The 26,900-nt window shown below is 36.5% G+C and overlaps 1 protein-coding gene across 1 annotated transcript in view; it reads left to right on the forward strand.

Annotated features, from left to right (window-relative positions):
* Positions 1–26,900, forward strand: part of LOC121731276 (lachesin-like) — an 85,738-nt gene that overhangs the window by 11,698 nt on the left and 47,140 nt on the right. Inside the window, exons 2-3 of the mRNA XM_042120640.1 lie at positions 17,263–17,373; positions 21,175–21,281. Of these exons, the coding sequence (XP_041976574.1) occupies positions 17,304–17,373; positions 21,175–21,281 (177 nt within the window). The 5' untranslated portion in view covers positions 17,263–17,303. The remainder of the gene's footprint in view (positions 1–17,262; positions 17,374–21,174; positions 21,282–26,900) is intronic.

Consider the following 26,900-nt stretch of genomic DNA (forward strand, 5'->3'; position numbering starts at 1 on the left):
GTAACAGACACACAGACTGACAGACAGACGGACACACACACTTTCGAATTTATAATATTAGTTTGGATTTGAATATATTATACTCGTATTATTATATTTCAATGTCTGATTGTGAAAAGCCTGCGAATATATAGTAGAATAAGAATATAACAAGGGTTAATGTTCATGAAATTTCACATTTGCACACAGTCCAAAAAGTAAAAATAAAATGTAATACGAATCTACAGTAATTAAAGTAATTAATAATAGCATCCGACATCATCAATCTAAAGAACTCGCCACCATCTTCTATCTTGAGACAAAGGCTAAAGAAAATTTACACTTGAGTGAGAAAAACCTCTTTTAATTTAGCGCGGCAGGCGATAATTAACCTAATTACTGCACTACAAGGTACATTATCCCGTGAACCACGTTAATAAGACTCTAGATTTCTAGAGCCCTCCTAGTATATTTTAGTCAATTTAAATACAATGTAAATTGGATGCAGAACAATAATGCAAGGTAATTAAAGCCATTATTTTTTACAAGTAATAAATTCGTGGAGATCTAGTGCTCTATTTTCACTGAACTTTCATTTCCACAAAGTGTTTTTGGAGTAGTTTTCAAGCGACTCGGAAAGTGTATTTCTTTGTATAAAAGCAATTTTATTTCGTGATAAGAAGAAGAGACAAGGCACGCAATAAAATTATTATAAATATCACTTTGAATACATTTTTGCCAGCAATGACACACTTAATAATTATTATTACGTACCTACGGGTACGTAATAATTAATAAACTTCCAGTTTGTGCTTTTATTAGTTGCGTATAGTTAAAACTCTGTAATGAGTTTTAAGTAACCATGCTTTTTTATGTGCGAACCAAGCCGCTTTATGAAAAAAAGTCAATAATTATTATTTATATACCGTCAATATTTGAATAAAGAACTATTATAAGGCTGGCCGCATACATACTTTTTCTGCATAAGTTTTCCACAAACGTTCGTTTTTTTTCGCGCGAATGCGCCGACTTGCACTTGAAACGTACGTGCGGTGTGCGCCAGTTAATGTATTAATAATAATAATAATAATAATAAGGGGGTGAAGCCGATTCTTCCTAGTTAGTGTCCCCAGGCAACAAATGGCTGCGCCACTCTGCCCACTGCAGGGTAGGGCAACCATGTGGCAGATCGTCGGTTCTGTCCTTGTCTTCACTATCTTTTTTAATCAACCTTGTTTGAGCAATGTTTTTGTTTGTGTTTTTACTATCTTTCACCGCCTTTATTTCATCTCGTACTACCTTTCCTTTTTAGTTAACTCTTACCTTGTGTTTATATTTTCAAACCTATGATATGCGACTACGTAACAGATATATACCCCTAGTAGTAACCTACAAACTGATGATCAATTTGTCACCAACATCATACCGCCACATCATTCTATGTTATCACACAAACCAATAATTATCCCGCCGAACTCATCCCAGACTATAGAAACGCAAATAAACGCAACCCCGAGATCACCGACAAATATCAACCCAATAGAAACTGAAAAGATTGAAAATGTTTTTCAAGAAATATTGATAAAATACAAGGGCATGGACCCAAATCTAAGACCTATGATACCTAAACTAAAGATTACCCACAATGTAATTAAAACAGTAAACGTACTAAACCATGCTATCGGAAAATATTTGGAAGAAATAGAAGAACCCAATTTGGAGGAAGTTCACAGCATTATATTATATTGTGGTGCTATGACCACAGCAAGCTTGCATACTAAAACTGTTAATTATAAAGAAAAAGAAAAAAGAAATAGAATACACAATGTTAATCCAAAATGGCAGATACGAATAGAAAATAGAATCAAACAGCTACGTAAAGAATTAGGACAGTTAACATAATATTTAAAAGGAAATATCAACCCCAGAAAACAACAGAAAATAAACCCAAAAAGTCTCCCTGAAAATCAATTAACCGATCACCTAGATAATTTAAAACAAAAACTAAAAGCACAATCCAAACGTCTACGTCGACTTAAAATTAGTAACGCTAGAAGAAAAGACAATATACAATTTAATAACAACCAAAAAATGTTTTATCAAAACCTTAATTCCGAAACCATTAAAGTCACGCATTCACCCGATATAAACGATGTTCAAGAATATTGGGAAAACGTCCAACATAATAGCGATTGCTCTTGTATCGAGTCTGAAGAACAAGATTACCAAAACATAAACCAAATGCCGGACATTACAATAGATAGAGATGATGTAACTCGCGCTATCAAGAAAACTTTGAATTGGAAGGCCCCCGGACCTGATAAGATACAAAACTACTGGTTAAAGTATTTCACATCGACGCATCGCCACATTGCAAACATATTTAATTCATTTATACATACTCCGGAAGCCATACTCTTATTTTTTACACAGGGAATCACGTATCTAAAGCCCAAAGACAAAGACGATACTGCAAATTCAACAAAATACCGCCCGATCACTTGTCTACCCACCGTTTACAAATTATTTACATCAATCATAACGCAGAAGCTTAATGCATATATCACACAAAATAAGATCATACCTGAGGAGCAAAAGGGATGCGCGAAGGGGTCTATGGGTTGCAAAGAACAGCTGGTAATCGATGCCGAAATACACAACAATGCTAATCAAAACCGTAATAACCTTTACTTCGCATACATTGATTATCAAAAAGCCTTTGACAGTATTCCGCATTCATGGTTAATTAAAGTATTAAAAATTCATCAAGTAAATAACAAATTAATACAGCTACCTACTTATTATGTATCTTATGTCTACCTGGTCCACCCAACTTTTTTTAAGAACAACCAATGCCCAACTCTCCGCACCCCCAATTAAAATAAATCGAGGTATTTTTCAAGGCGATTCCCTCAGCCCATTATGGTTTTGTTTAGCCCTGAACTCATTATCCAAAATTCTTAATAAATCTTCCTATGGGTGTACCATCGACAGAACTAATAATATAAAACTTACCCACCTGTTATATATGGACGATATCAAAATATACGCAACCGACAGACAACAACTAGATTATCTCCTTAAACTTACTGAAAGATTTAGTATAGACATTAAAATGGCATTCGGAATCGATAAGTGTAGAATTAACTGTGTAATAAAGGGCCAACATCAAGAAATAAGCCCTCATAACCTAGAGCTACAAGAAGACATTATAGATAGCATGCAAGCACATGATACTTACAAATATTTAGGTTACATACAAAACACCGCCATTAATCACAAGGATATTAAAAACACTCTAAAAGCGAAATATAAACTAAGATTAGATAAAATTTTATCCACTCAATTATCAGGTCGAAATAAAGTAAAAACAATTAACACTTACGCAATACCTATATTAACTTACTCGTTTGGAATTATAAAATGGTCAGATACAGAACTCGAAGCACTTAATACAGGAACCCGTACCGCAGGCTACAAACATAATATCCATCACATACACTCCGCAGTCGAACGATTCACTCTTAAGAGAAAACTAGGAGGCCGAGGTTGCATCGACATAAAAAACCTATGCTACAGCCAAATAGAAAATTTAAGAACATACTTTAAAGTTAAAGCTCAAACTAGTCACCTACACAAAACCTTAACACAACTTACAAACTCTGGAACTCCTCTACAGCTAAACAATAGTAATTTTAATCTGAAATATAAAATAACAAACGATTGCGATAAAATAGATAAATGGAAAGGTAAAGCGCTACACGGTAAATTCCCTCATCAGTTAGAACAGGACCATATAGATCAAACCGCATCGTTTAGTTGGCTAATAAGAGGCAATATATACAGTGAGACAGAAGGCTTCCTAGTAGCAATCCAGGACCAAGTAATTAAAACTCGCAACTACTCCAAATATGTACTCAAAGAAAACATAGAAACTGATAAATGTAGATTATGCCACCAAACCACCGAAACGATAGACCATATATTACAGGAGGATGTAGCGCACTCGCCAATAGATAATACACGCACCGTCACAACAACGTAGCCAAACATATCCATCAATTGCTAGCTCTGAAATATAAACTAATTGACACACACACACACCTTATTACAAATGTAAACCCTGCAACGTCCTGGAAAATAGTACCGCTAAGCTCTATTGGGATCGAGATATAATCACCGACCGAACCATACTAAGTAATAGACCTGATATATGCCTAACAATGAAATACCAATAACCTGAAACAAAAACATAATGAAAAAATCAAAAAAATACATACCTCTCGCAGACGAAATAAAGCAAATGTGGCGCCAGGATACCGTAAAAATCATACCCATCGTCATCTCCTCAACTGGCGTCATCCCCAAAACCCTCATTGCTGCTTTGAAATCACTCGATCTAAACAAAAATATTTACATCCACTTACAAAAATCCATCGTAATTGACACCTGCTCCATCGTTCGTCGCTTTCTAAATCCATCATCATCCTTTGCTGCTTCACAATCATGACTCTCCCCTCACACAAATTGAATCAGGTACTTGGCACATGCCCGTACCTGAATCATTCACCGGCATATTTGCTGAGACAAAAATTCATTTAAATATAATAATAATAATTAATAACAATATCTATGGACGCTTCACACCACGTCAGTCTGGCCCCGTGCTAAGTATCTGAAGGACTTGTGTTACGGGTACCAGACAACGGATATATGATATTTAATACTTTTTATACTTTACATTTATTTAAGATTTTTATTATATGATACACATAATATTTAATACACATCCATGACCCAGGAACTTTGAAAACTTTTTGTTACGTCGGCGAGATTCGAACCCGCGACCCTTGGCTTGAGCTGCCGACAGCCCACCCACTGTGCCACAGAGGTCGTCAGAGTATTATCTACTGATTCAATGCATTCGGTATTCCGAATACGGAAAACGGTTACGGAAATCCTATGCGGAATACTAGTGTATGCGGCCTGCCTTAGCATTAGACTAGCATTGCTTAGCTAAAACAACTTATCTCAATAAAAACTAGTTCCCGTGTTCGTATGATCTAGAATCTATATAGGATCTAGCGCGTCAATATTTGAGCTTTAATACTAACACAAGCAATGGAACAAGCTCGTAGAACCAACAATTTCTCGTTATTACTTATTAACTAATAACTTAGTACAAGTTTGCGCATACAGTATAATCACCGACACGAGTTGAAATAACTGTTTGTTAATACTTAGCTTCCGTAAACACTAAACGTAACATCAGCTGTCTGTGAAAATTTCGTGCCATGATTTGTTGGCTTCCCTAAAAAGAGGGTTATGTTTATCATGCGTGGTGATAACTTCTTTGGCACGCTCTACCTTTAGACTTTAGAGCCTTTTTTATTTGACAAGGCAAACGCTGTATGTGTCCCCCAGGTTTTGACGTGGGAGAGCCATGTTTTGGCACGAATTGGCCGGCTCGACCGAAGAAATACCGCGGGCTGAAAAAGGCGCTTGCGCTGTGTTTCGCCGAGTGAGTGAGTTTACCGGAGGCCCAATCCCCTACCCTATTCCCTTCCATACCCTCTCCTATTTCCTTCCCTACCCTCCCCTATTACCCTATTCCCTCTTAAAAGGCCGGCAACGCACTTGCAGCTATTCTGATACTGCTAGTGTCCATGGGCGACGGAAGTTGCTTTCCATCAGGTGACCCGTTTGCTCGTTTGCCCCCTTCTTTCATAAAAAATTAAAAAAAAAAAAAAAAGTTGCTTTTCATCAGGTGACCCGTTTGCTCGTTAGCCCCCTTATTTCATAAAAAAAGGTTGTAGATTTTAGAGCATGAGCTTGCGTTTAACGTTAAAAAAGTACGGGAAAGTTCAGTCGTTTAAGTTACGTGAGTAATACTAGATTAACTGGCAGACTCTTCTATTTTAATTAATATCTACGAGACTACGAGGTTATAGAAAGTTTTTGCAATTTCGAGGTTCACGTTTTCTTTTTTAATAAATTTTGATAACACTTGTGGTTTCGCCTGTACCCCCGTGTGATGACGTAGCAGCTGTGACGTCATTTATGTTAACTGCAGCAGCGTCTGAGATATAACCACTTAACTAACTATTAGCACTGCGTTATGTCGTTATGCTTCGATAAAATTTCGTGTCGCAATGTTAGGCCGCGTACTCCTCCGAAACGGCTTTACTGATTTTAACCAAATTTTATATGCATATTCGGTGGGTCTGAGAATCGGCTACTGGGCACTTTTTATATTGATAAGTGCATTTGTTGAATAAATAATAGTAAATTATTACAACTCGAGACTGACGGCGACCATTGTTTGTGCGACGGGATAGCGATGGACGTAGCCATGGTGACATACTTATTTAGTCACTTCAATAAAATAATACGAGTGAAATACTTTATATGACAAAGAAACGTTTGCCGGGATAGCTAGTATTAATATATTTAGGAGTATGGAGTGTAGAAGTAAGGTCAATCATGACTAGGACAGAAAAATGTCCGCAAAAGATCATCAAATAAGTGTGGCGCCACTGTAGCAATAACGTAATTTTTTAGGCCCAAAACAATATAATACGGACCTCCAACAAGACAAAAAATATTGGTGCTGCTTACCCCTACCCTTTTTTAAGGTTATATAGATATATTATACGATTCCCTTTTTCCAATTATTGTTCTTTTCTTCATTTTTTATTATTTCATGAAAGACTTGAGAAATAACTAAAGTTGAAACTACCTTAAATTATATTCTATATTATGTTTACATTGTTATGTACAGCTGTTGTATCGTTAGACTGTTGTTACAAAAATAAATTGTCATTTCCAGCGGTGTAATAAATTTTTGCGAGATATCCGTGATTCAATAATTTTATCCGTCCACACCGGAAGTGACGGACAGGTGGGGACGTGCTACGGAAATAGGAAAGGCTAATTGAAAATTGAAATTGAATGAAAAATGGCTTAGATACTAATGAAATTAATCGCTATTTATGTAGTTATGCCAATACTTTTATATGGTTAGGCGACGTCCGAATTCTTCATTTATGGCGTGGGAACCGTACATTTTCCTTTCCTTTTATAAAAATAATCCTATGTCATTTCTCGGGACACAAAGTATCTTCATACCAAATTTCAGCAAACTCGGTTCGGTGGCTTAGGCATGAAGATGCAACATACACACAGACAGACAGATTTCGCATTTGTAATATAAGTATGGAGGTATGGATAATTTGAGTCTATACTCTATGTATATTATTCAAGACAATTGCTGTTAAGTGAATTCGCCTAAGTATGTTAAATTAGGGTTGCCATCCGTCCGGGTTTCCCTGTTTTGTCCCAGCCCGGGGCGAGTCCGAGCCGGACATCATTAAAATATGTCCGGGGCTTAAAAAGTCTGTATTTTTAATATGTTATATATCCGAATTTTTTGCAATATTCTGGGCTTCAATCCGTTATAACGTCTTAAATATCAGAAAATATTATGAAGTTTGCAAATATTCTTACCTCACCTAATTATGACATCGTTTTTGTCCCTTTTCCCTTTATATCTTTCTCGGTACGCATACTATACATAGTTCAATTCCCGAGAAAGCACGATTAGATACAACAGGCAGACACTTCATATTAATAATTACTAGCTATTTGACCGAGCTTTGCTCGGTATTCAATGAAAATGACATTTTCTAAAAATGCTGCTTACCCCTACCCTTTTTTAAGGTTATAAAGATATATTATACGATTCCTCTTTTCCAATTATTGTTCTTTTTCAAGAATTGCTCGTTTAAATATATAAGATTAGAATAGTACTAGACTATAGAGAATAGTAATAGACTAGTACTAGAAATGACGCCCGCAACCCCGTTACGCCAAAACTTTGGAACAATTTTTCTGAAAACTAAAACTTACCTATGTCCTTTCCCGGGCCTCAAATCATTTACATACCTAGCGAAATCGGTTCAGCGGTTTGGGCGTGAAGAGGCAACAGATAAGCAGAATACTTACTACTTACGCATTTTAAACGCTTCACACCACGTCAGTCTGGCCCCGTGGTAAGTAACTGAAGGACTTGTGTTACGGGTACAAGATAACGAAAATAATAATATATTTAATACTTGTACATACTGAACATATATTTAAGATTTTTTATATCATACACATATTTAATACATGTCCAGACCCGGTAACATTGAAAACTTTTTGTTCCGTCGGCGGGAATCGAACCCGCAACCCCCGGCTTGAGCTATCCACAGCCCACCAACTGAGCCACAGAGGTCGTGAAACGAACGAACAATTAAACTGAAAAGACAGACTTTCTTGTTACTAATATATTAATATATTGCAAATTAGCTCAGAATTGTTAATATTGTGAATTTACACACAATCCCCTATTGCGGGCCTAACACTTGTTATTCGCACTGAATCGCTAATGTAATTCACGCCGTAACAAGATGAGGCCCAGATAAAATGGCGTCGAAAGATATGAAATATTCATCATTTGCATTTCGGAAGCTTCTCGAACAATTTACATTTGAGCTCCAAGTGTATCTAATATGAGAAGAAATGTGTCTTGCAAAGGTCAAAGGTAAAACTATAAAGGATATTTTTGTAAGTTTAAATTATATTACCTTTTCGTGGCCTGGAATTAGAAGGCTTGTTCTTCTTGAAATAAAAGATTTGTCTATACAAAGACAATATAAATCTGCCATTTTATCACTAAAATCTGTCAGTACATTGTCCGGTTTTTAATTTGATGTAAAGCTTGCTGGAAGCAATTTCTTTTATTTCAAGAACGTCTATTAAGAATAGTCTTAATAGACGTGGGAGAGCCATGCTTTGGCACGAATGGGCTGGCTCGACCGGAGAAATAGCACGTTCTCACAGAAAACCGGCGTGAAAAAGGCGCTTGCGCTGTGTTTCGCCGAGTGAGTAAGTTTACCGGAGGCCCCATCCCCTACCCTATTACCTTCCCTACCCTCCCCTATTCCCTTCCCTTCCCTTCCCATCCCTACCCTACCCTATTACCCTATTCCCTCTTAAAAGGCCGGCAACGCACTTGCAGCTCTTCTGATGCTGCGAGTGTCTATGAGCAACGGAAGTTGCTTTCCATCAGGTGACCCGTTTGCTCGTTTGCCTCCTTATTCCATTAAAAAAAATTCTTCCGTAGAAAAAAACCGTTTCTATAGTGACCATGCTAAGCCTGCTGCATGCTTGATGATAGAAGCTGGCTAGATGATCATCGACTGACTGGTTGACTGAATTCTGAACCATATTAACCATAGAAATGAGAAAGTAATAAGTTATATACTATGAAAGTATGAACATGTAGGAGATAAATATAAACCCGAATATAAAGTTTAGTACATTTATTGCACAGCGTATTATACAAAGGCAAAATGGCGACAAGACGCGACAAGAAGCGGAACCGCGAAAAAGGAACACACAAGCGCCACAAGTGAGCAAAATAGGAACTACTTAACAATCGTTCAAAAATTATTACATATAACAGCTTAGAAACTTCTATGATGTTTTATTTTCAACAGAACACTATGAATTTTAAATTATAATAATGACATAATATTTACTTTGCCAATCTATGATTTTTTTTATGAAAAGAAAGTGCCACGTAGTTAATTATCTCGTTCCAAAGCACTATAAAAGCATCTAATATCCATTACCTCATGATGTATACCGACAGCGTTTAAAACAGTATCGTCGTAGAGACAATTCATATAAATATATCATCCCCCTTTCGCAGAGGACAGCTGCGTCCCACTGCGGAAAGTTTAAACGCCGAAAATAATGTGGGGCACGTTTTCGTTGAAGGACAATAGGACCTTGTTTATTTACCCCTTTTTATAAAAAAACACTGTGTGTATACAATGTTTTGTTCTGGTCTGGAATGTTACAAAAGTGGCTAGAGAGGCAAGGACAAAATCTTGTATAACTATAAGCCGATTTTATGTAAAAAACGGCAGCATGCAACATTACAACAATATATTAATAATAATATGTTACCGGTAGTTGATTTTTACACCTTATAAGAAATAAGAGTCAATCAGAAATGTTGTTTCTGACTAACTTTTATTTCCAATATCTTTTATGCTATATGATTTCATAATTTATAACAAACTCAAACGTTTAATAAATAATTTTTAGAACCAAAAATATAAACATAAAGACCAAGTATAGAAATCTTCAGAGTAGTCAATCGACCATCTAAACACAAAGCAACGATAGAGAATTGAAAAATCAAACTTCTAAAATAGAAGTGATATATCCGAGGCGCGTCTGCGACAGAGAAATATTTTTCATCCTCGGAGCACTCTGTATTTTAAAAGTTTTAAACGCTTAGAAGTTCCCGAGTCCATTACGTACTTAGTTTTTAGATTGTTTAATGGCACAGTTGAAAAGCTAACGATGTATAATGTCGTTTTAGCACTATAATGCTCGCATTATATATCGCATTGTAATTACTAAAACAGAGCTCTGTGAGTTCTATGACATTATGTTATGAAAGACATTATATGATGTTTTTGTTCCAATATTCTAAATTTTAGAACCTAAAGTACATGCGACTATTCTAAAATTATTAAATCTATTGACTATTAGGTCATAAATTACATATTTTTTTATAACTCAATTATCATATTAATTTGGATGAAAAATGAATGAAGTGGCGTAACCTTTGATTTGACGGTGATTTCATTGCTGTTTCATTTTGTTGTAGATACTGCAAACTTATATTACTAACCTTATTGGCTTTATCCTTAGTCAGTTAAAATTAATCATAAGTACTGGCTTAATGTCGAACTAACAATAGTGTTCAATATAATTAACAAGACTACTAATAAAATAATTTGGATACCAAACGAGTGCAACAGCGTCTCAATTGCAATTAAAATTTCAATATCGCAGCGAAATAAGCACAAAGCAATTAAAAGTGCGGCGAGCGCTGATTCCAACAAAGTGAGCATGTTTCGGAGCTACTTAAGCTAACAAAGTCTCAAAAAGGCCGGGGGCAAAGTAGCATGAAGATGAATTACACAGCCGCCTGCAGCCATTCCCGAGCCGCGGGATTCTCTATTCTATTACCGGGTATCACGGGCTACATTCGGGTAGCTTTTCGAAAATTTGTCAAAATGTTTGTTGAAAATATTTTTATCGTCCGTGATAGTGGTGTTTGCTTGGTATTTATTAGATTTGTTGTTCGGCCGCAGCTCGCAGGCCGGTTAGACGATGTTTGCGCTCCAAAAAAACCCCGATAAATCATTTTTCCATAAAACAAACGGCAGTTGCAATAGTACTAGATTTAAATTCGTTCCCTATGCTTATTGCTCAACTATCCACTGTCATGATCTGTCGTTGCTCTTCATCTCTTCTAGACATTCTGCAAAACAATATACACACATTTTTACACGTTGGTATCAAAGAGGTCGTGCTTTAATTTGTACAGAAATATAGGCTTTATTGGGTTGCGGTTAACAACAATAATAATATCGAATTTAATATATAAAAGGTTAAAGAGGTACTCTATTTAAAAAGCGTCCCACTCAAAGGGCTTTTGAAATTTTTGTGTATGAATATCAAGGGGTATAATGCGATTAAGGTGAGATGTCGAATGTTCGGGAACCCGGAGGTAATAAGGAGCGTGACTGGGAATTTCTGCTCATCTTCCGATATTAAACGCTGGAGATGATGGCTTAACTGAGCGTTTGAATTTCAAAAGCGGGTCAAATTTTTCATAATTTTAAACGCACGGTGTCAACAAATCGCCTTAAAATTGTAAAAGTTTTATGGTGCGGAGTAATGCACTTTTAAATTCTAAACTTCAGTAATTATTATGGCTATGTACTAATCAGAGAAGTCGATTTATAGACAGATGGCGGACCTGCGTAATTTGGTCGCGTTATGTCAAATGCAGATTGCATCTATACTATACTATTATAAAGCGGAAACAAAACGAACAAACTCGTTTGTTTGTTTATCGCGTTTATGTAGAACGCGCTAATCTCCGGAACTACTGGTCTGATTTGAAAAATTCTTTCAGTGTTAGATAGCCCATTTATCGAGAAAGGCTATAAATGATGAAAATGAAAGCTATAAATGATTACTCTAAGACCAATAGAAGCGAAGAAACAGAGGAAAATGTGGAAAAAACCGGGAAAATTATTTGAAGGCGCTTATCTCGTGAACTACTGGATGAATTTTTAAGTTATTTGTCACAGATGTAGAGTAAACCACATGAAGGTACATAGGCTATTTTTTGCGGGATGATGTACGGTTACCGTTAAATTACTAATTTATGCCGGCGAAGTCGCGCGGAACGTCTAGTAGAAGAATAATATTGAATTGACACAACCCCACTAAATTATTTTCTAATAAGTAAAAAAATATATCAACGGTACTATGTTTTTTTTTATATGAAATAAGGGGGCAAACGAGCAAACGGGTCACCTGATGGAAAGCAACTTCCGTCGCCCATGGACACTCGCAGCATCAGAAGAGCTGCAAGTGCGTTGCCGGCCTTTTAAGAGGGAATAGGGTAATAGGGGAGGGTAAGGAAGGGAAGGGAAGGGAATAGTTGAGGGTAGGGAAGGAAACAGGGTAGGGGCTAGGGGATTGGGCCTCCGGTAAACTCACTCACTCGGCGAAATACAGCGCAAGCGCTGTTTCGCGCCGGTTTTCTGTGAGAACGTGGTATTTATCCGGTCGAGCCGGCCCATTCGTGCCAAAGCATGGCTCTCCCACGTAAAATATCTATGTCTTTAAGATGTGACTAAAATATTATACTTACTATACTTACTAAAGCACAGCAATACGTAGATAAGAATTAAGACTAAGTAATATTTTGTACAGTAAAAGACAAACAAAAGATAAATCTTAACAAAAATAAATCTGTTATAAAGGAAAGAATATCTCCACTGTTTCCGATATCGATATCTTCCGACGTCATAATACGAAAGAATTATGATTTTAATATAAAAAGAATGACGTGTCGGTCTGTCTCGATGATTTAAGATCCCCGTCGACGACAGGCGAATTTTTAGTCAATTTCTCGTCTGGCACAATTGAATTTGATCTCCGGATAAATCGAGTTTTAGAAGGCGAGATTTCGTGTGAGGCACGGACTGAGGCGGGCTAATTATGTTACATTATTCACTAGTACAAGCGATCGTTGTATATTAGCGAAACTGTCGAGACTCATTCAGCAGCTGAGTCAAGTTTCAACCTGAATTATATTCGTTGTTTTGCTTCTTACCGTGTATATGTAGAGCAGCACAGCTGTTATTATCATGTCAGAGGTTGTTCAGAAAAACGTCGCAACTCAGATATAAAATAGATATTGGCAAATTTTCAGACCTATGGATTTAGTTTTGGAGATCGGTAGAGCCGTTGTGTACAAAATCGCGACGCGATTACAGTGTATATTTCTTATTAGATGACACGGTGTACTTTGTGTCATCTAAGTAAGCTTTCCCTAGACCTCCACGAATATTTCAAGACTAATATAAGATAAATCGGTTCAGCCGTTCGCGAGTCTTAGCGAGACTAACAAAATTACAAAACGCTAAAAGGTTATCCAGTCATTTAACCTTCTACATACAATTCTATAAGGCTTGTACCCAAAATCAAAACTAAAGCATGTAACAGTTTAAAGGTACAAGTTGGAAGCCGAGTACATGAAGTTGCAGCAGACGACATGTCGTCGCGACACTACTGATTTCTATGTATTTCTATGAAATACCCTGCGCAGCTAGCGACACTTTCATAGAAATACATAGAAACAGTAGAGTCGCGACGACACGTCGTCTGCGGTAGCTTTATGTCGTCCGCTACCAACGGGCACCTTTAGGTCTGCTGCCTATGACTGTTTTATAGATGTATGTAAGATGTGATGTAAGTGTGTAGTCTCAAGACCCTTAATTCCAGCACAAGTAGGGCTTTAGTGAAGGGCGATTACCGCCGCTAAATAATTCAGTGCCGATTCAATTAGCACTGCGGTGAACGCTACACTCAGTTATTACATGAAATATTTATACCGCGGTTAGTTACATTATTAGCTTACAAATAATAATATTGTAATAAATATTTTAATGGAGTAATTGGCTGATTGATTTTTGTGAAATTAATTCGGATTCAGATCGAGTAATCTGTAAATTTATTTAGCCCATTCGAAGCATTTCAATACAAGCAAAAGAAAACAAAGACTTATATCGCCCAAACAGACAATATAATATTTTGTACTATGTTTGGTCGTTAACGACCTAGCCATCTTTTCTAACGTATCAAACAAGAATAAAACATTGTGCAACTAAAACATAGTGTAGAGTTTCAAATGTAAAGTACTAGATGATGCCCGCAAATTCGTTGCGAAAAAATTCGTTTACAACGCGCACCCGTACATTTCTCCGGGATAAAAAGTATGCTATTTCCTTTCCCGGGGCTCAAAGTATATCCATATCAAATTTCAGCATAATCGGTTCAGCGGTTTAGGCGTGAAGAGATAACAGACAGACAGACACACTTTCACATTTATTATATTAGTATGGATAGCCCTATACTTACATACATTTAACAAACATTGTTTAAAACATTTCCCTTCCGTTTTCACCATATTCGTAAATAGTCCATGTTTCCTGGAGTGGAAAAGTAATGAGCGCAGTCGAGCTCATAATCCTGTGACTTGGGCCACCCCCGCCCTTTGTCTTGTCCAAACTTTGGCATCTGATGAATCGTTTGAGGCTACTTAACGAGCCCCCGCCCGTCGGTATGCGAAGGGCAATCGTTGTCACAAATTGACTTCAATCGTCCTTTCCAAAAGGGACGCCATATTTTGTACACTTGGTAGTTTGGTGATTATATCATTATCATCACGATGTTTTTGTTGTTCGATTTGTCTGTGTTTAGTGGCATTGTAGGTCTTAAAAGGGTGAACCGATTTTTATGTATATTTTTGTTTTAAATCTGACGTGTTTGAGAGGGTTAGTTCTCGCCGGGTTGATTCCCGAACCGGGGGTAGGCACCGTAGTATCAACATTCTGAAAGCATTTTCTTAAAATCTATTAACCTAAGTATTTTAGACTCAATTCATTATTATTAGCATCTCGCGATTATTGTAATTAGCGGATTTAAAACATAACTTTGTTGTCATCTTGAAAGACAACAAAAGAGTGAGAAGAACATAAATTGTTACTGTTTTTTTATTTAAAAAAAAATATTATTTCAACTCTTACTACTAAACAAGGTATATAGCTAATAAGGTGTATTAGTATTATTATCTATGCATAAGAAGATCTGGACGAATGTCCAATAATCCTCTACTGATTAATGCTTTAGACTTAACCACAGTAGAGTATGATGGACTTACACAAGTGAAACGAAATGAAGCACTTAAAACACTGAGAGAAAAGACCTCCAGGCAAAATGTTGGCTGTCACATGAATAAATTAGACCGAAGGACTTTATTTTACTTATCTATGATAACGAACTTCTTTCTTAGACAGGATTTCACGGATCGGATTCATGGATTTTCAAGGATTCCAAAGTCCAAACTATTAAAAGTTAAACCGTAGTGTTATCTTTTTGAGGAAATCTAAAAGAAAATGTTTAATCCAATGCCCAGGCAAAATCTTTCAGTTTGTGTAGAATAGAATTCAATATTGTAAAATGCAAGACGAGTGTGCATTTTGGATGTAGTTGAAGCTCAACCTTTATAAAATAATAATTTATAAGTACTTACTTACACTGGTTCTTACTTACCGGGTTAGTATGAAACCACCAATTTTAAAATAAATAATTGTATTTCACATTTTGATATTCTCTCTCAAATATTTTGTCATCGTGCTATTGTGTGCTTGTAAAAATGTGACGATTCTGGATAAATACAAAACATCATGCTACACTATTTTGTCCTTTCTCTGCGCTGTATCATAGAGTTACTAATGACACCTCAAATCCGGGGACATTTTTAAAGGGAATCGTCGTGAATGTAAAACAAGGGGGTCACAGCGCTAATTTCAAGCTGTTAGGCGAGCCATATCGGACACATGTAAACCGGTCGTTAGCTGCAGCTTGCGCCTGTAACAGCCAATTACAGGCTGCTGTGAGTTATATGCTGGAGAGGTCCTAATAATGGCGGTAATGTCATAAATTGCCTATATTCTTGGATGTGATATATTGTAATGTACTGTCGTAATGGTAGATGAAATGTCTTCTATGTGTGTGCCCCATTGGGATCAACACCTGTAATTTATCAACGGTGAAAATTATGTAACTAGGTTGAATATTGCAGATCTTTAGAATACAGGCGAAGTAAGCATTATGTTGCTAATATTCTATACCTATATTATAGTCATCTTCATTAAGTTTATATGTGAAACAGAATAATATCTTAGAATCTGGTATACAAAACACTATTTTTTGGCTAATTTTGACATAATCTTATAAAGTTCAACGCACACACCAAGAAATTGTAGAACAGGTTAGAATTCCCCCCGTGTTCTCATAATATATCAAGTGTGGATTCATTATAATAATATCCCTACGCAAATACTGGGGCACTCGTGTGAAAATTTCATAACGCGGCATTACGGATTCAGCGAGGCTGGAAATAGCTGCAGAAATAAAAATGAAAAGTTACACAAAGAACAATATTTTGACAAAAATTTGTAAGTTCGTATTCGTACTTCTGAACTCCTTTTACCTGCTTCATCAAATATTTCGACTGTATTAATCAAACTCCGAGCTTTGAATATATTTGGAAAAGAAAAGGGAAGATGGTAAAACAGATAAATAATATAAAAATTTTATTTGGTTTTGTTCTGTAAAATATTTCATTTGACGCTCGGGTTACGTTTTGTCGGTTATAAATAACAAGATGTTACCCTTATAATTTGTTGTGCCGAAATTAGCTTTTAATATCGTGCTACCGTAGATTTTCCCGCGATAAAAACTAAATACCTACGTTTTTTACTGGGACTGAAAGTGTCAAATCAAAATATTTAATCAGGTTGCCTTCAGTACCTTAAACAGGAAAAGGCTTAGTAGTAAAACCAGTCAATTTAAATTTCTGTTTATACCTTTTTCCTTTTCACAAATAATAATAACAATTATAAACAACCACGTGGATCAATGTAGCGCGGAGGCTGAGCCTATCCTTACGCCAGTAACTTTCAATACAATAATATTGGTAGCCTTAGCGGTTTATGGAGTGGAGGGTAAATATTTGTATAATGTGTGTTTTTGTGTAAGTAAATAAATACATATTATGTTTAATTTCAGATGTGCGGAACGTAAGCGGTGATATGTAACGCGTCGCCACGATGAGCAGGAGGGGGCCCTTCCGGAGCTTCGCCATCAGCGTCATACAGATCATCACTATTATATGTCAAGGTGGGTAAAATATGTGTAACCGCACTAAACGGAAGTTTAAAGTGTAGTTCATCATCATCATCATCCTATTGCCGTCCTGAACGTAGGCCTCCCCAATGAGCGCCAAGTGCCAACCGTCCCGATTTTGGGCAGCCCTCACCCATCCGCTGACGTCCTACACTACGTTTGCCTGGTTAAAAAAGTTCACAGAATGTTTATTTTAAGATTATTTATAATATACCAAATCGTTATATTATTATCGTTTTTTTTTTTATTAAATAAGGGGGCAAACGAGAAAACGGTCACCTGATGGTAAGCAACTGCCGTCGCCCATGGACACTCGCAACATCAGAAGAGCTGCACGTGCGTTGCCGGCCTTTTAAGAGGGAATACGCTCTTTTCTTGAAGGTTTGCAGGTCGTATCGTATTGTTGTACCTAATACTTGCCTCATATATTGGGCTAGTTTCGCAGCAGCTGGTAGTTTCAAAAAGACAAAAACGTTGCACAAAAATGTCTGTTATAACATGCGCGGCTGTATAAAAGGATTTTTAAAAATTCAAGCGCAAAACGGAAAGGTATATCGTGTTTCAAACGAGTTATCAAAAATCAATGGTATTATTTTATGGTGTTTAATAACTTAAAGTAATGCTGAGCTTATTTTTTTATTTAATAAATTTAAAAAAATAGTAAGCAATAACTATAAAATATAATAAAACTAAGAAAGTGAATTACTCGTTGTTCTAAAAGAATAAGAAGAAAATTAATAATGGGATTAAGAAAACTATTACTTAAGATCTAGCACAAAATGAGCAAAAAATATAAAAGTTATGAAGTGCATTAGAAATATTAATATTAGAGGCGGAATCTTCTTTAGAGTGAGCCCACAGTGTCGAGGACACACAGCACACCACGGAGCTTAGTATTAGCTCCATGGTCCATACCACAGGATTTCGAACCGCGGTTCGAAACAGTTTAGTTTGGTCTTGACTTAAAATTAATATTTTTGATTTCTTAATTATGTTGAGTTTAACTGTACTTAAAGGAATATTTATTAATAGAAATGTCTGTAGAGTGTAGATATTTCTATTTTTACATATTGCGATTCGAAATTATTCTCTTTTTCGAACCGCAGTATGAATCGGGCTTTCAAAAACAATTCTTCGCTGTTTCGGACCGCGGTTCGAAAAGCTGTTGTTGTGTGAACCAGCGAAAGACCCAGTGTCGACGCTTTATCATAATATTGCAAACATAATTTTCTGAATACTTATACCAAAAAATGTATATGACATATGCACGGATGCGGTGTTTTGAGTCTTCGTGTCTATTGTATAATACAAATAAAATATAACACAATAATTATCTCTATTTAATTTATTTATGCAGAAAAATGAAAAAAAAAAAAATACATGGGAGAACCATGCTTCGGCACGAATGGGCCGGCTCGACCGGAGAAATACCACGTTCTCACAGAAAACCGGCCTGAAACAGCGCTAGCGCTGTGTTTCGCCGAGTGAGTGAGTTTACCGGAGGCCCAATCCCCTACCCTATTCCCTTTCCTACCCTCCCCTATTCCCTTCCCATCCCTGCCCTCCCCTATTAGTTATCACCCTATTCCCTCTTAAAAGGCTGGCAACGCTCCTGCAGCTCTTCTGATGCTGCGAGTGTCCATGGGCAACGGAAGTTGCTTTCCATCAGGTGACTCATTTGCTCGTTTGCCCCCTTATTTCATAAAAAAAAATATCTAATAGCTGACATCCATACGAATATTATTATAAACGCAAAAGTGTGTTGTCTGTCTGTTACCTCTTGTTGCCTTAAGGCATTCAGCGGTTAACCGCTGAATCGATTTTGCTAGGTATGAAGATACTCTGAGGTCTAGGACAAGACATAATTATTATTACGATACTGTTTACACCGAGAAAATGTACGATAAGATAAACGAATTTTGGCGCGAAGAGCCATGCTTCGGCATGAATTTGCTCGGTATTCGATAAAACACGAATAAAATGTCATTTTCCTAAATTGATCCCTAGCTAGATCGATTTATCGCCCCCGAAACCCCCTATATCATGAAAATCGTTGGAGTTGATTCCGAGATTCCAATTATAATATAGTTATATGTACAAGAATTGCTCGTTTAAAGATATTATAAATAAAATTAAAAAGATAAGGAATTATAAAGCTAATAACAAACACGCTTCCGTCGGGGGCTGAAAATAGATCCGTAACTAAATAGAACAAAGGTATCACAAAATTTCAATTCAGTTCTATTGGATCTTAAAAGTGCCAAAGATTCTTAATTAAAAATGATTGGGAGTTTTGAGACACATTGTTCCAACTTGCCGGTACCTTCCCTTCTTCGGGGAATTTTAACACCTTCCTAACTTTAGGATCGTATTTTATTAGCTTTGATTGTCATCTGGATTAATTAAACTATTGTCATTTGCACGTCTTACAAATTGTATTAATTTGCTTCTTTCATTGTCTTTCTATTTTCAATAAAAATGTATACGTATCGAGAATTCATAACAATAATATTGTAGTCATAATTTTAATGCATAAAAATAATTATTTAAAAGACGGATAGTATATTATGGTCAGAAATAAATTCGACAAACAGCACGCACGTTAAACGCAATTAAACGAATCCAAAAAATAGTTAGGTTTGGATATTCAAACAAAACGTTAAAATCTATCATCACGTCAATCTTAAACGATTTACTTGGTTATATGTAAAGATTTAACATTTCAATATTCGTAAATTTACTCACTTTAACATTACCGCAATAATGTAATGATCCACGTGTTAACTGATTCAAATTGATTGACGCGCAGATATGAGAAGATTTAATTACGCAACTTCCAAAATATCGTCTTCATTACACCGAGGAGGCTGTTTTATTCGAGAAGTTACACTCATTAGAACCTCCCTTATGATGTGCGATATTTTACAAGCGCGAAAGTTTTTATTGTTCAGAATTATTGTGTTTGTTTTATGTTAGTTCGTCACTATGCGCCGCAAGTACGCTATCTGTTACGAGGTCGCAAAGTTGTGTACTTTAAGGAGGAGATTACTTTGCGACGTAAAACGTAATGTGCATAATATAACAATGGGTATTTGAAAGAATGAATAATCCATATAATAATCATAGTATAAATGCGGAAGTGTATCCGTTTGATCTGTTACCTCTTCACGCCCAAACCACTGACCCGATATTGCTGGAATTTGGTAAGAGTCCTGGTAAAGGACATAGTATCCTTTTTATCCCGGAAAACGTACGGTTTTCGCGCGATTAACGAAAATTTGGCGCAACGGAATTGCGGCCGTTATCTACGAATAAAATACAGTTACATTTTTTAACTGAAAATAACTTTCTAGACTAATAGTCTGTTCAAAACGGTTGGATTTGTACTGCTTTTTCGAACACAAGAAATTTGTAGCCAGGATAAAAGTAAATAAAACAGGCTAGATGAGTGTTGAATTTCCACATACGAAACTTACATCCCACGCTTTCTACCTTTCCGATTTTTCTTAAAACGAGCTTTTGCCCGCGGCTTCGCTCGCGTTAAGAAGTATTATTATATACAAACTTTTATCCCCTATTTTAACCCCTTGGAGGTGGAATTGATCAAAATCCTTTCTTAGCGGATGCCTACGTCATAATAATATCTACCCGCATGCAAAATTTCAGACCGATCGATCCAATGGTTTGGGCTGTGCGTTGATAGATCACCATGTCAGTCAGTCATCTTTGAGTTTTATATATATATATATATATCACAAGATGCACCGTTTCAATGGGATTAACACGTTGTTTCAGTGCTAACGGAGGAGCCGCGGTTCGCTGAGCCGATACCGAATGTGACAGTGGCGCTGGGGCGGGATGCCAGCCTGCCCTGCGTCGTCGAACACCTCGGCACTTACAAGGTTGGTTTACTATCTTATGCTCGATTTACACGGAAGACTAAAGCCGCACGATTTACGCCGCACGGCGAAAATCGACCGTCTAAATGGCAATTCGACTACGCCACATGCGGCTAAAGTCGCAAGCTCCAAAGGCGTGCGGCCAATGGCCGCATGTGGCTGGTGATTAAAATCGACCGTGCAAACGCTCGATCGCAAGCGATCGCTTGCTGCGAATACTACTGTCGACTGGTGACTTAACGGTTGACTAAAATCGACCCGTTAGTCACCCGTGTAAATAGGGTGGCGATTCGACTTGGACAGGCGATTCGACTGGTGACTTGCCGAGTGACTAAAATCGACCCGTAAGTCACCCGTGTAAATCGACCATAAGTGTCTAAACACACCATGCCGAAGATATGCGGCTGAAGTTCGGCAATATTACGCATGCGATGTATTTGGAATTACCGATGACACACCATGCCGAAATAGCGTCGCGTTATATTGTATGTGTAGCGCATTGCAAGCGTAATCGTGCAGAACTTCGGCCACTTATTTTCGGCCTAGTGTGTTTAGACGCAGTAATGTCGCAACTTTTTCTGTCTGTCTTTCTATTTGTCTGTTTGTATTGAGTTGCGGGTATCATCTAGTACCTTTATAATTCTATCTTGATATTGAGTGTTAGGGCCTCCGCTAGCTTAGGCAGACGCCTGCCGGCTGCCGCTGACGGTCGCGACGGACGCATAAAATAGTTGCGTGAAGGCACCTTACATTTAACCACCAAAAACCAGAGGCTATGTAGTAGATACTTTTTAATAGTGAGGCTTCTTTTTCGGATATCTTTACTTTTTTTTTGTTTTACCTGTCCTACGTTCTGTGTGATATTTTAATATTCACAAACGCTACCGCTCTGCTACATTACATCACGAAACAAACTTTTGTTTTGTCACAATAAGTATTCACTGCTCGGGGAAAACTAGACAACAAACTCCCCGAAAAGAATAACTCCATTCCCCGAGTTACAGTTCATTTTTTGCGAAGACGAATCGTCCATCATACATCTTCATACGCGGTCGGCGCTGATCTAAAAATAGTGCGGCGTTTGGACAGGTTTATGCAATACCGATAAGCATAAGTAATATTTATTGGGGCCAATAAAAAAGCCTTTGAATGGCTCCTCCGCGGATAACTCGTAAATCTCATGTATGAGAAGAGATGTATATGTGTGAGTGTGTGAGATAAATAACTGCGATGGGAATTCTAACTTGTAAGATTGGATCTACTTCGTGAAACATTTGGATGTGATCTTTGCTTTTAGCTTTGTACCCTAAAAACTAAAAAGTATTTCACACAGTTCTATAATATTCTTCACTAGCTGTCCCGGTGAACTTCGTGTCACATCAAAACCTTCCCTGGACTTCTACGAATATTTTAAGACCAAAATTAGCCCAATCCGTTCAGCTGTTTCCGAGTTTTAGCGTTACTAACACAATTGAAAATCAATTTTTATATATGTATATAGATTATAGAAATAAACTTATCGATAAACTCGACAAAACAGTGTTATAAATAGAAATATTTTACCGTTATATAGACTTCAGTAAACTAATAAAGCGACGCATAACTTTGCGAATACTTTGGATACATTGAAACCGGTATCTAAGTTTAATCATTTTGGTAGAACATAATATTATTATTATAACATTCCTTTTATTGACACCTGATAATATCTTATATCTTTAAGCGAGCAATTCTTGTATTATATACCTATATTTGGAATCTCGGAATCGGCTCCAACGATTTTCATGAAATTTAGTATATAGGGGGTTTCGGGGGCGATAAATCGATCTAGCTAGGAATAATTTTTAGAAAATGTCATTTTATTCGTGTTTTATCGAATACCGAGCAAAGCTCGGTCAAACAGCTAGTTATGTTATAATAAGGTGTATACAGTATAATATTACAAGTAGGGGTTACAAGAAAATGCTACCTTTTTAATTAGGTGCTTTCTCACCAAAGAAGAGTGGAAGTCACATCTTCTCTTGATTTTCCGCATGTCTAAGCAATAATACAAAATAGTTAAAGAAACATAGCTTAGAATATAGAATTAACGTACAACGAGTAATTTCAATGTACGGGCTTACACAAAGCGGAAGGTAATACAATCAAATAATTGACTTGTGGAATTCACGCAGAACACACGTCATTGTAACGTTTAGTGGTATTCTTAGCGTTAACCCATGATGTATTGTCTAGGGATGTCGCATACACAAGTTGATAGTGAAAATCGTTGAAAATGGTGACAATGGAATTAAAAGTAGAGAGAAATTAAGTACGATTAGCATTTGTTAAAAAATATATTTTTTGTAACCGAATTTTATAAACACTCTTAATATAATTATTATGTAAGAAGCATTACATGGTTCAAACTTTGTAGTTTAGAAATCACAACACTTTATAAAAGTAAAAGATGTCAACATATTTTGTGTAAAATTAAGGCTTGGCGGTTTGATCCTAATAGCTAGCAACATAATAATATTACAAACACAACCATTGTCTGTCATAGACATAAAGTTAATATACCTAGTGGAAGAGAAACAAAGGCCTGAGCAAGAGAGATGTCACTATCAGTAACACTGCGTGGTAAAAAGAGACGTGTGATACATGACAGCAGCACTCTTTTTTTGACGTCCAGTCGGCACGTGCCGCACGTTGACAATTTAATCTCATAGAATTCATGTTCATTATGCTTGTGTAAGTGTACACGTACACGTATTTTTCACACAGATTAAAACCAATTTTGGTTTCCTTTGACAGCTCGAGATTGTTGCTTTATTCCGATAGATATATTAATTTTATGGTCATAGAACAGTATGTTACATAAAGTTTTAAAATTTTCCATTGTTGACAGTATCAAGTGTTTTCCCTGTCTGCCAGTCTCTACGATTTTTTTGGACGTCAACGGTAGGGTGGGAACAGTGATAGCTTTCTCGGAATATAGCATACGCAGAATAACATTTTCGTATTCAATTCTTGGTACCGATGAAGCCACAAGTTCGTTTATCGCAGAGGCTTCATGATAAGAAAAGTAAAAGACAGACTTGTGAAACGGAATAATCAAATGAGGGGAATAAAAAATATATCTGAAAGAACCATGCTTATTTGAATTTTAAAATTTAAATAATCATAATTCTACAAAAATATGACCAAACACTGTTAGAAGTACCGACTACCGAGTGAGGTTCGTTGGAGACGCTCGGTGAGCCCGAAGCCTACTTTATTGGTTTCATATAATATGTATCCATACTAATAATATTATAAATGCGGAAGTGTGTCTGTCAGTCTGTTATCTCTTCACGCCCAAACTTCTAAACCTATTTTGCTGGGGAAGGAGATATTTTGAGTCCCGAAAAAGCATATAGGATATTTATTTTCATATCACAGAAAAACAGTTCCAACGAGAAAATCATTTTTGGCGCAACGGAGTTGCGGGAATCATCTAGTAATTATATTTTCCTACAAAAACTTCGGTAGCGTGATGCAGGATTATGCCACAGAAAATGAATAAGTTCCTGTCACAATATCCAAATCGAGTAAGTCTTTTTAAAGATTGAGCAGATTATTTTATCATTTGTCATCATTTACTTTAAAATAATACTTCCCGAGTAAAATTTCTCTTTAAAATATCCCGTATGCAATGTAATATCAATTGGAAACGTCTTTGTAACGACGTGTGTATCGCGCTGAGGGAAATCACAGCCTGCCGATAAACGGCTGAGGAATTACACCGTGACAATGATGTGACAAGACTTTAAAGAGGGAAATTATAGTATAACCTAGGTAATAAAAATAATCTGTGTAATGTATATAGAGGATTTATCCATACTAATAAAATAAATGCGAAAGTATGTCTTTCTGCTATCTCTTCGCTGTTAAACGTAAAAAAAATGAATTATTTAGTAATCGTAATATTAAAATATATTACTTTTCTATTATTTGTACACTTCCACGAACCCGTTCAAAAAGCGTATTACAATATATTACATTTCCGATAGATTCGGGCGATAAAATAAATAAGGTTTGTCAGTTTGTACGGCGGGAGCGTCAATGATTAATAGCTTGTACTTAATTGGGGCCATGATTTACATATTCCCCCCTCCCCGCCATCCCCGCTGTTCACACAGACACATTGTTAGCTAACTAATGTTTTGCTAATTTATACATTTTATAATTTTCTCTACGCTAGTTCGTCTTTATCAATTAGCTAAATACATAAATTAAGCATAAGATATTCTTATAAAATAAAATTTGAAGTGTAGATATTAAATCTCTGCCTAGTTTTTTTGTAATAAATTCGCATCTATACATACTTAATAATTATAAAAGTCGCTTTTTTCCCTCATGTCCCTTTGTTCCCTTTAATCTTTAAAACTACGCAACAGATTTTGATGATTCTTTCAGTGTTAGATGGCCCATTTATCGAGGAAGGCTATAATAGGCATATTTTATCACGCTAAGACTAATAGGAGCGAATAAATAGAGAAAAATGTGGAAAAAACAGGGAAAATTATTTGAAAAGGCTAACTTGAACGCGCTAATCTCAGGAATTACTACTAGTCCGATTTGAAAAATTATTTTAGTGTTAGATAGCATATTTATTGAGGAAGGCTATAGGCTATATTTTATCACGCTAAGACTAATAGGAGAATGTGGAAAAAACGAGGGAAATTATTTGAAAGGGCTTATCTCGCGAACTACTGGAGCAATTTTTATGTTATTTGTCACAGATAAGAAGTAGACCGCGTGAAGTATCATATGCTATCGATTTTAATCATTTGTTCAGTGGCTATATATTTTATACCCGTACGACACCGGGGCAGGTCGCTAGTAAGAAAATAAAAACTAGTCGGTACCAAGTGACGTTTTACAACAAGCATAATTTTATAACAAAACAGAAATAAATGCAATAGCACAGAATACATATTAGTTTTAGCATAATATTGTATAGCCCAATAACGGCAATAAGATAATTTTGGCCGCGACTTTTGTAATTAATGCCGCTGTGTAGTAAAGTGTTAGCTGTTAATGTCAGCGATTGCATACAAAATTGAAATACTCACGCCATCATGGCATCCTGACAACTACTGAATGGGCAAAATATATTTTTTCAAAATTTTGATTAAACAATATTTGAAAGGGAATAGCGTGTAAATAGCTAAATTGCCTGCGGGATAATATAAAGTTCTCAAAAAAAAAAAACACTCCGAATCCGTATCATGCCCGACTAACCTGTTCCATAGTCAGCAGGATTGCAGTAGCAGCAAGCCCGTTGGATCTTGTAGGAGCTAGATGATTGTCTTCTGTAGCGCGTGGTCCGCTCCGGAGCGTAGCTGAAGTACTCTTGAATTTTGATGCACTTTGGTCGGCCGACCACACAAAAAGTTCACAGCGATTATATTGAAAAACCAAAAGAGAAAGAAAGTTGAAATTCCAGCTGGATTAAGCCTTTTCAAGGAAAAATTATCAAAACAAAATTTTCTCGTAAGCCGTCAAGCCCGGTCCGCGGCAAAAGCGGCCAGCAAACACTTGTCATCTGTCACGTGTCAAAGATATGTATTCTTCGTCTTCTCCCGACAGTGGTGA

This window comes from Aricia agestis, chromosome 10 (assembly GCF_905147365.1).
Source record: "Aricia agestis chromosome 10, ilAriAges1.1, whole genome shotgun sequence".
Taxonomy (NCBI): domain Eukaryota; kingdom Metazoa; phylum Arthropoda; class Insecta; order Lepidoptera; family Lycaenidae; genus Aricia; species Aricia agestis.